General features: G+C 37.6%; 1 protein-coding gene across 1 annotated transcript; it reads left to right on the top strand.

Moving 5' to 3' along the window:
- The first annotated feature begins 454 nt into the window (after positions 1–454).
- Positions 455–10,243, top strand: edem1 (ER degradation enhancer, mannosidase alpha-like 1). The gene is made up of 12 exons (XM_065279831.2): positions 455–1,054; positions 1,628–1,700; positions 2,046–2,149; positions 5,031–5,202; positions 5,305–5,488; positions 5,622–5,796; positions 6,104–6,224; positions 7,417–7,587; positions 8,062–8,135; positions 8,220–8,316; positions 8,791–8,952; positions 9,133–10,243. The coding sequence occupies exons 1-12, from the start codon at positions 591–593 to the stop codon at positions 9,220–9,222; spliced, it is 1,887 nt and encodes a 628-aa protein (XP_065135903.2). The 5' UTR covers positions 455–590; the 3' UTR covers positions 9,223–10,243.
- Positions 10,244–10,975: the final 732 nt, after the last annotated feature.

Genomic DNA, 10,975 nt, shown 5'->3' on the forward strand with positions numbered 1-10,975 from the left:
ATTAAACCAACAGCACTACATTGTTTTAACTTAATAGGTTTTGTTTTGTTCAAATTCAAATTTTTTATTTGACAATGTTTTGTCACATATTTTCTTTGGGGTCCATGTAGGGGTGCACCATGCACACTAAAAAAGTTTGAGAACCACTGCTGTGCTTGTATCAAAATCTGATACTGTTAAAATTATAATAACAACTTGTTTTCATTTTTTAAATACATTTTTAATATTTTTTTATTATTATTATTAGTAGTAGTAGCACTACTAAAGTAAACTTTAAAGATAAGACTAATGTACACTATTGCATGCAAATTTATAAGGCTCATCACACTTGTGGTTTTCTCATTGGCTCAGAAACTGCGCCTGCCATGGGCGTCACCTGTTTGAGTGACGACACACATTAATCATTCGTCTTCCCCGTCCTGACGTTTACTCCAGTCAGCCAACCAGCGTTGAGGATCAGGGAGGGGTTGGTTTATGGTTAGGAAGTGTGTGCAACAAGCGAAAACAGAAGGTAAACTGTCGGGTTTTGCGCTTCGATAAGTCGAAACGTTGAAGTGAATTATGACTTTTAAGGCCGACGGCACGCAAAGATGCAATGGAGGTCAATAGTCGTGGGCCTTCTCGTTTTGAGGTTGGTTGTGAGTTGCGCCCTGTGGCTAATATTCGGACTGGGTCCCAGCTGGGGCTTCGACTTCCCCATAAAATTCACGTTCAGCTTGCATAAAATTGAACTTCTCCAGAATGCAGACCAAGCCACGACCAAACCCACCGCCTGGTCGCAACACATGTACGAGGACAGAAACCCGCAACCGAAGACCTGCTCCAAGATAAGCGGCGATTCACCAAAGAAATTTTATCTTAGTTTTCTTCGGGATGCCAGAGATGAGTACGATAAAAAGTACAGCTCGTTCCCTGACGCGCTCAAAGTCAAGATGAGGGGGATGGCGAGGGATATGTTTTATTTTGGATATGATAACTACATGAAGTTTGCATTTCCTGAGGATGAACTCAACCCTATAGCTTGTGAAGGTCGAGGGCCTGACGTGCTTAACCCGTAAGTTATTGACTTTACTTATCTGCTTACCTGTATGTTAAACACATACATGTCAGTTTTATAGATTTTATATCAGTCTGTTGATGTTTTCTATTCCCTGACTTTTACAGAAACAAGTGCACGATAAAAGATAAAAAAAAGTATTTTTATTTACCGGTAAAATATCCTCACAAGTTGGTTGTCATGTACACACACAGTAACGTTACCTCATAAGATAAAACCTGTGTTTTTCACAATACAGTGCATTTTTGGTCAATATGAATATATAATCCTCCAGACTTTCTTTATTCATAGGCTTATATTGGGTACACACTGGTTAAATTCTGTGAAAGTGGATGACATTACTGGTTTACAACTAAAGAATGTGGCAAATCATGTTTTTACATAACTCCTATGATAAAAGCTGGCATGCATGGAAACCATTTGTTTTTTTTCCAAGGTCTGTGGATAAGAGATCTTTAGTGCTCAACACCACAGATTTTGGCTTTAGTATCCCGTGGGATGATACATGATATTGGCTGTAATATCAGCATGCAAATCACTAACCTGAGGACATTTTTGTATTTCTGCTAGGTCAAATATCAACATCAACGATGTCCTTGGAAACTACTCTCTGACTCTCATTGATGCTCTTGATACACTGTTGGTAAGTTGGCCATTGTGTTAACGTGGTGCGAAAATGTCTTTTATTAATCTCCACAAAGTTGGACATGGACAACACCGATTTAAATTTGACTTGAATTGACTCCTGTATAGCTCAGTGGTAGAGCATTTTGTTAGCAGCGCATAAGGTCATGGGTTTGAACTCGGATAACACGCTACATACTGATAAAAAAAATGTGTGCTTCAGATATAAGCATCTGCGTAAAAGTAAATATAAGTGTCGACATTTTTAATCTCAGGACTTCTATTAATAGCATAATTCAGTAGTCCATTTCAGAAAAATGAATGCATTTATGGGGCTTTTGTTAACCAATTGTTTTCCAAACAGGTTCTTGGAAATGTGACCGAATTCCACCGAGCAGTCAAGCTGGTTATTGATACGGTCTCCTTTGACAAGGACTCCACCGTACAAGTCTTCGAGGCCAACATTAGGTACAGTTCATTCTCTTTAATTCGAATCAATTAGAATGACAATTCATAGTATGTCAACACCCCGACTGTGAAGATTTTAAAATGCGAGTCTGGACTCCAGTCGCGAGGGTATATTTGTAGCAATAGCCCACAATACAATGTATGGGTCAAAATTATTATATCTTTTATGTCAAAAATCATTAGGATATTAAAGAAACACGCTGACTTTTTGGAACTTTAGCTTATTCACTGTATCCCCAGAGTTAGATAAGTCCACACATACCCTTTTCATCTCCGTGCGTCCCGTAACTCTGTCTGACGCACCCACCGCTAGCCTAGCTTAGCACAAAGACTGGAAGTAAATGAATTAATAAGCTGAATAAACTGAAGTCCTAAAAAAAAAATGTCGGCATGTTTAAGTGAAGATCATGTTCCATGAAGATATTTGTAAATTTCCTTTAAAATTTTTGAGTGGATGCAGTTGCTAGGGACTTAATTTGGACAACTTTAAAAGGGACATATTATGAATATTAGTTTTTTTCCATATTTAAGGGCTATAATTGGGCTTGTATCAACCTAGAAAATGTGAAAAAGGTCAACCCACTTAGTTTTGGTAAACCATTCTCTGCAAGCATGTGAAAAAATAGGTCAATAAAATTTGTCTCCCCTTGTGATGTCAGAAGGGAATAATACCGCCACTTAATCTGCACCATCCAACCACGGCACTGCCATTTAAGCCCTTTTCGCCCAGACATTCCGGAAAATACACAGAAAATGCATCCTGGACTTTTGGGATCGTTTGATTTTTTTAATTTTTTTCTTTCACACTGCCAATGATTTGCTGGCATGCAAGGTCCCGGAAAGACACGTGATCTGTTTAAAGTCCTGCCCTATCTTCTACATAGCGTCTGAAGTTTGCATATTATTTATTATTTCTCTTCCCAAAAACCTCCATTTTTGTGACGCGCCGTTCTATGCTGGTGAATGATCTCAGCGATATTCTTTTATGCTGCTGAATAATCTCTGCTTCAGCACGGTAGCTAACTTACCTGATATCTGCTTCAGTCCAGTTTGCTGACATTTCTTGTCTTGAATGTTCATCTCCATGTAACGTTAAATCCCTAATTTTAAAGAGTTGAACTGACTTCATGCCCCGACACACGCGTCCTCACTACGGAACGCGCGTCATTGTTTATGCGTCTCATTTATTATTTCCTGATAACCGCTTCAATCTCGTTTGCTGACATTTCTCGTCATGAATATTGATATACATGTAATTCTCTCGTTTTAAAGAGCTGAACCATAACTTTTGTTGTGATGACGCGCGCATCCTCACTACGACACACATATTACGGCATTGTTTCGGCTTCTTGTTCACACAGAGGGTTTTCCGTGTATCTTACTAGGTCCTCTTTCTGGCAACTATTCCAGAAGATTTACAGGACATGTTTGCGTTCACACAGCAGCTTGTCTGGCAGTTTTACGTTTATTTTTGCCCATACCTACAAAGTGTCAATTTACCATGCTATAATAAATTACCTATATGGAATTTTGAGCTAAAACTTCACATACGTACTCTGGGGACACCAAAGATTTATTTGACATCTTAAAAAAGTCTGGTGAAATGTCCCCATTAAATGTGATTTTCTCAATATTTGATTTTTTGCACCCTCGGATTCCAGATTTTCTAATGCCTGTATCTTGGCCAAATAATATCCTATCCTAGAATCTGACCCCTATGAAGTATGGAGGACCACAAGAGTCACGCAAAATGTAATAAAGAACTTCAATATTTAATAACTACCTGGACAATAAAAATAGCAATTAATAGATTTGTTTAAAAATGCATTATTTAATCTATAAATAAATAGACAAAGTTACAAAAAATCTTTATGTAACATTTAATAGGCAATAAAAAGTGAGATTATAAAAATAACGTGGAAATTAAATATTAATCCATTAATAAATAGTTCAAAGTAATATAAAAATTTACAAAAACAACATAAAACACTCAACAAGTTCATCATTTTAAATTGCATTTATAAATTCCTAATTAAATAATGGAATTTCAAAATGTATTTCAAAAAGAAATTTAAAAAAGAAATAAATAACCGGATTTATAAATCTCTATTTAGCTTTTCCGTGACTTTTTGGGTCCTTGCAAATGGTCAAATGAGAAATGAAAATTAGCTATGGCCAGGTGGATGTAACAAGCTCACTGATTGGCTCTGATTGTACATCATGCGCAGATTTATAGATCTCGGATGAGGACCCAAAGAGTCACGGAAAAGCTAAATAGAGAGGCTAAAACGAAAAGCAAATCGAATAGCGAAAAAAATAAGGAGAACCATCGGGAAAATGAAAACAGAAATGTTAAACGGAAATGCCCTTTTAAATGCCTAATTTAAACCTGTATTTGTAGTTCAATTTATAAATCCAGTTATTTATTTCTCTTTTTAAATTTCTTTTTGAAATACATTTTGAAAATCCATTATTTAATTAGGAATTTATAAATGCAATTTAAAATGATGAACTTATTGAGTGTTTTATATTGTATTTATTAATGGATTAATATTTCATTTCTACGTTATTTTTATAATCTCACTTTTTATTGCCTAATAAAATGTTACATAATGATTTTTTTGTAACTTTGTCTATTTATTTATAGATTAATTAATGCATTTTTAAACAAATCTATTAATTGCTATTTTTATTGTCCAGGTAGTTATTAAATATTGAAGTTCTTTATTACATTTTGCATGACTCTTGTGGTCCTCCATAATGAAGGGTTTTGTGGTCCAGGGCATGGTTTTGCTTGTTTAATATCAGAGGGTATCAACTCTATCCATCATATTTTATTATTTACATGACTTTAAATGTATTGTCTCTGTTTTCTCTACAGAATCCTTGGCAGTTTAATCTCATCCCACATTCTGCTCACTGACCCTCGTCAGCCGTTTGGTGACATTGAACTGAAGGACTATGACAATGAACTTCTTCATCTTGCACATGACCTGGCTGTGCGACTGCTGCCTGCATTTGAGAACACTAGCACAGGCATCCCCTACCCCAGGGTGAGGCCTCCTCATATATTACTTGAGATGGTGGCTCATTTCGAATGATTTGTTTGTGACATAACTGCAATGATTTTAATGTGTATCTTTCATTTGTTATAGGTGAATTTAAAGAAGGGCGTCCCACCTGACAGCATCAATGAGACCTGTACTGCAGGAGCGGGCTCGCTGCTTGTCGAGTTTGGCATACTGAGCCGTCTAGTTGGCGACTCTACATTTGAATGGGTCGCCCGGCGGGCTGTTAAAGCCTTGTGGGACTTAAGAAGCAATGAAACTGGATTGCTGGGTAAGTCTGTTTGTCCTCCATAATTGAGGTTTGTACTCCTAAAACAAAATAAAAGTTTTCATTTTTATTGTTTAGTTTTGTCAGATTTGCTTGATTTATGTTTGTCTGAGCGATAGTTTTACTTATCTTATAGGGAATGTGGTGAACATTCAAACTGGCCAGTGGGTTGGGAAGCAGAGTGGTCTTGGTGCCGGCATGGATTCGTTTTATGAGTATCTTCTCAAGTCTTACATCTTGTTTGGAGAGAATGAAGACTACAAGATGTTCACTGCGGCTTACGAGAGCATTCAGAGCCACCTGAGAAGAGGGTGATTGTAAATGTGTGTGTGTGAATGTAATTGCGGTTGTAGTTAAAGCTCTCATAAACCAAGGAAGTTAGCTTGTTTTGTGTTTCTAAACACCTGCAGACAACCCATGTCTTCTGGGATGTGTGGTTATGTTCGCATGATTTGCAGCCAATGAGTGCATTGCAAGGAAATACATTTAAAATAAACTTACCGATGTGGGTACTTTTTGGGTGCTGAACTGTGCCATAGCTTAGTTGTAGCTTAACTTTTGTTTTGGCTTTGTTAGCGTCTTGATTGTAAGTGTGTATGTTTTTTTTACTTTTAACAGAAGGGAGGCATGCAATGAAGGAGAGGGCGACCCACCTCTGTATGTAAATGTGAACATGTTTAACGGACAGATCATGAACACATGGATTGACTCCCTGCAGGCGTTTTTCCCAGGACTACAGGTCTGAATCTCTCTACTGTCTTTATATAACCTTGGTTTCTAGGTTAACACAAAAAACTTATAACTAGGAGTGATGCCTACATTGGCAGCAGTATTTCCCACAGACTTACAGTTTATTTGTGGCAGCACATTCACCGGGGGGATGGATGAATAATGTGTAACTAATATGCGGTCAGGTTGATCATTTTCGGATGCGGAGCCACGTGCAAAGCGTGCGGCTCTGCACAAATAAATGCCACACGATATGGGTTCCTTCCCCATCAAAGTTTAAAAAAGTGTTCAGAGTCACAATGGAGAGGGCAAACTGATGCCACGTGTTTGTGTACAGGATCTGTCATGTGAGAGCGAGGTAGTAAAAAAACGTGCTGTGCAAAAATATATTTGTGGTGGGTAATTTTGATAAGCTGGGGGGCTGCAGCTTATTAAAGGGCCATTCCCCATTTTTTTTTTAAATACTAATTTTCCAGCTCCCCTAGAGTTAAACATGGGATTTTTAGCATTTTGGAATCCATTCAGCTGATCTCAAAGCACTTTACATATAAATGGGGGAATCTCCTCAACCACCACCAATGTGCAGCATCCACCTGGATGATGCGACGGCAGCCATATTGTGCCAGAATGCCCACCATACACCAGCTTTTTAGTGAAGAGGAGACCGAGTGAAATAGCCAATTAGTAGATATGGGGATGATTATTAGGCTAATGGGCAAGTTTGGCCAGGATGCCGGGGCACACCCCTACTCTTTTTCGAATGACATCCTGGGATTTTTAGTGACCACAGAGAGTCAGGACCTCGGTTTAACGTCTCATCCGAAAGACGGTGCTTTTTGACAGTATAGTGTCCCCGTCACTATACTGGGGTGTTAGGACCCACACAGACCATAGGGTGAGCACCCCCTGCTGGTCTCACTAACACCTCTACCAGCAACAACCTGCCTTCCCCAGGTGGTCTCTTATCCATAAGCCATCCATAATATCATTAGCGCAGCAGCGCCAGACCCGGAGATCAGCTGAATGGATTCCAATTAAATGTTGAACTCTAGGGGATCTGGAAAATGAGTATATTTAAAAAAGTGGAATGTCCCTTCAAAACATCATTAGAATGCTGTTTCAACAATATCATGCCACTTACTAAGATCAGTTTTATTGACACCCATTTTAATTTGATGGGACCTTGTTCGTCTCTTGCTCAGGTTTTGAATGGAGATGTTGAAAACGCCATTTGCCTTCACGCCTTCTACTATGCAATCTGGAAGCGTTTCGGGGCTCTTCCTGAACGATACAACTGGCAGCTTCAGGCCCCAGATGTGCTTTTCTACCCTTTAAGGCCTGAACTAGTAGAATCAACGTACCTGCTTTATCAGGTACAAATCTTTTACATTCTCCTTTAGTTCTTTGTGCTCATCACCAAATTTTTAGATACTATTGGGTCCATGGACATAGTCAGTCGTGTGCATCTTCCCATGATGTTGTCAAACTTATTTTAGTTTTATTTAGTGTGAATTTATCACATTTTATACCATGGGGCTGTTGAATTTTTATTCTAATTGGTTGAGATATGTTCCACGGGTATGCATTATTTTTCGATAAACGCATACCTGACCTGTCAAATGTCTTAAAATAACCACCAGAGCAATGTATGTGGTAACCATGGTATAAGAATAAGTGAATCCGGTCCTTTGAACTATTTGAAAATAATGCACACCTAAGGTGGCAATACAGCACCACTAATTTTTCGAATAATTCAACAGCCTGTCATCAATTGTTCCTTACATATTCTACGGTTTAAGGAAAATCCAATTGTCTTGAAATACTTTAATATCGCTTTTCTGCTGCAGGCTACCAAGAACCCTTTTTATCTTCACGTCGGGATGGACATTCTCGAAAGCCTTGAAAAGAATACCAAAGTCAGGTATGTGGTTTAAGCATACTGAATTACTCGTATTATAAACAGATCATAATGTAAACAAAGATCTAAATTTGGTCTCCTGTTCAGGTGTGGTTATGCTACGCTCCATCACGTGGTGGATAAGTCCAAAGAGGATCGCATGGAGAGTTTCTTCCTTAGCGAAACCTGCAAATACCTTTACCTGGTCAGTAATTTGTTTCACAGTCAGATCTTATGAAAAGTGTCCAAACGTGCTTAGTAAGATTTAACCTCATACGTATTCACTTAATTTTGTATTCATCATTGTATATTTCTATAGATGGTTTCATCGGACGCACGTGATACACGTCTGGATCCGAACCTTACTTCCGGTTTCGTTTTTTTAATGGTCTGACTAGTTGCTAAACTGATCTCTTGAACAAATGCCTCGTCGAAAATAACAAATGTTTTGGTTTCCTAGGTAATCTATGTGTTGTTTTGTTTGCTTGTTATATAAATAAACTATGTTTAAAGAACTTTGTTGTTATTTATATTAGCGGAGTTTACCGGAAGTTACGTGCGGACCGCGACAGCGGCTTGTTTATGTTGTTACCGCTGAAACGGTCTATAGGCTACCTATAGTACTTTTTCAAAGCGACAATCAAGAATAATATGCTAATATTTTCACAATCCTCAACAGCTCTTTGATGAAGACAACCCACTGCACAAGTCTGGTTATAAATACGTCTTCACTACAGAGGGCCATGTAGTGCCAATAGATCAGCGATTCAGGCAGAAGAGCTGGGAAGAGCAGGTTCCCTGTGAAGAGCCCAGAAATGAGCCAAAAGCCAATACAAGCAACGTAAGAGCACCTGTTTGATACATACTTTTTAATTAAAGGAAAACCCCACCGTTTTTCAATATTTTATTATGTTCTTATCTCAACTTAGACGAATGAATACATACCTTTTTTTTTTAATGCATTAGAGTGATTGGCTGAGAGTTAAATACTTTTTGTTTTCTATTTTTATTTGTTCAATAGTGTGAACGGATTTCTGAAGAGCGACGTTTCGGTCTTCCGCTAAAGAGCATGTACATGCGGCAGATTGACCACATGGTGGGGCTGTCTTGATGTCAGTGCGCGCCCTGGAGGCCTCAACACTTTAGGAACCCCCTGGTGGGGTTCAGCAAGTCTGCGAACTGAAAACTTAAGTTTCTTTTGCACAGGAAGTGGTGAGAATATTAACTGAACACCGGTACCAGTCATTCTTTTCTTTTTTTTGTGGACACGACATGATGTGGACCATGTTTGGATGTTTTTATCCATCCAGCGAAGGTCCTCCTCATGAAAAGACACAAGAAAACATTCAGTGTGATCTGAGATCTGATCCGTTGTAATACTGTTTTTGACCCTCTAGGTGGATTCATGTTTGTATTGTGCAATCTAGTGTGTTTACACACTGTTTCGCAACAAGTTTTCTACAGTGCCATGTGTAATGAAAACTTAGTATTATAAAGGGCTATAATGGGTCAAGAGATGGTATGTATGTTTTAAAATTCGTCTCAAGGAACAAACTCTTTCGTGAGCTTTAAACTACAAATGCAGCCTTTTTTTGTCTTAATGCGTCTTTCTCGAAAACAAATAACAGATGGACTCATTTAATACAATCTTTTCTTCTGTTCTGCAATATGATCCAGTCTTCAAGTTGTCATATCTTGTGCCTTGCTGTTCAAGGTGGCAATTTTCCATTTGCATGGTTGCATTCACATTTATCCAGATGTTTTTTCTTCAAAATTGATTATGTAGCCTACAATCTTATAGTCATCAGTTCTCAAGCATACAATAATGTCAATTCAATTAAATCAAAATGTAGAATTTAAAAAGTGAAACTTCAACGTCTTGGACCAAACATTTAACAACAAACAGCATGTGCCTTTTACAACTTTGGTTTAGTCCTCAGGGTCATTAGTATGTGATTATTGTTCAGTCACTATACAGAGGTGATTTTGCAAATATAGCATTGATTTTTAAACAATGTTTACTCTTCTAATGTTATACCTTGTTGAAGGAAATATGTTCTGAACAAAGCCATAATAAGGGATTATGAGTGATCAATAGAAGATGATTTAAATAAATGCGTTTCTTTGATTTACATATTATAACATATTCAAAGGATATTCTCAGTATTTAGGTATATTTATGCAGATTTGTTTTTATCAGATATAAGTATTCGAAGTATGGTTGATTAGATTTACATTGAAAGCGTAAATCTACTTCGTTTCATTGTTATCTAACCATTGGTCTTAAAAAGTTGACACTGTGCAAAGTGTGCATTTTATCTAATTAAAATTAAAACAATCACTCGCAAAACTGTTAGAATATCTTGTTTGAAAAGTTTAACATTGCTTTGAATTTTTTTCTGGTTTAAAGAAAACATTCTGGGTAAAATGCACAGGGTTCCCACAGGTCCTTGAAATCCTTGAAAATTTGTTAATTTGGGTAAAAAAAATTCAAGGCCCTGGGAAGTTTTTGAAAATATACAGGTCATTGAAAGTGCTTGAATCTATTTTATGCAAGAAGTTTTCTGGGAAAAAAATCCATATAATTCCCTGTGTAGTGTAGGATAATATCATAAAAATTCTAGATTTTTGTTAACACATGTGCTAAACTGTTCGCTTTAAATGCTTTTATCTTCTGTATGCTAATGTTGATTTATACAAAAATGCTTTTTGCATAGTTGTGTTTGATACATGAAAACGTCTCAGGTTACGTATGTAACTGTTGTTGCCTGAGAAGGGAACGAGACGCGGTGTCTCCCTTGCCATACTTCCTGCGTCCCTGTAACGCCATCTTTGTCAATATTTCAGATAGCAATATACTTCCT

This window comes from Paramisgurnus dabryanus, chromosome 7, assembly GCF_030506205.2.
Source record: "Paramisgurnus dabryanus chromosome 7, PD_genome_1.1, whole genome shotgun sequence".
Lineage (NCBI taxonomy): Eukaryota > Metazoa > Chordata > Actinopteri > Cypriniformes > Cobitidae > Paramisgurnus > Paramisgurnus dabryanus.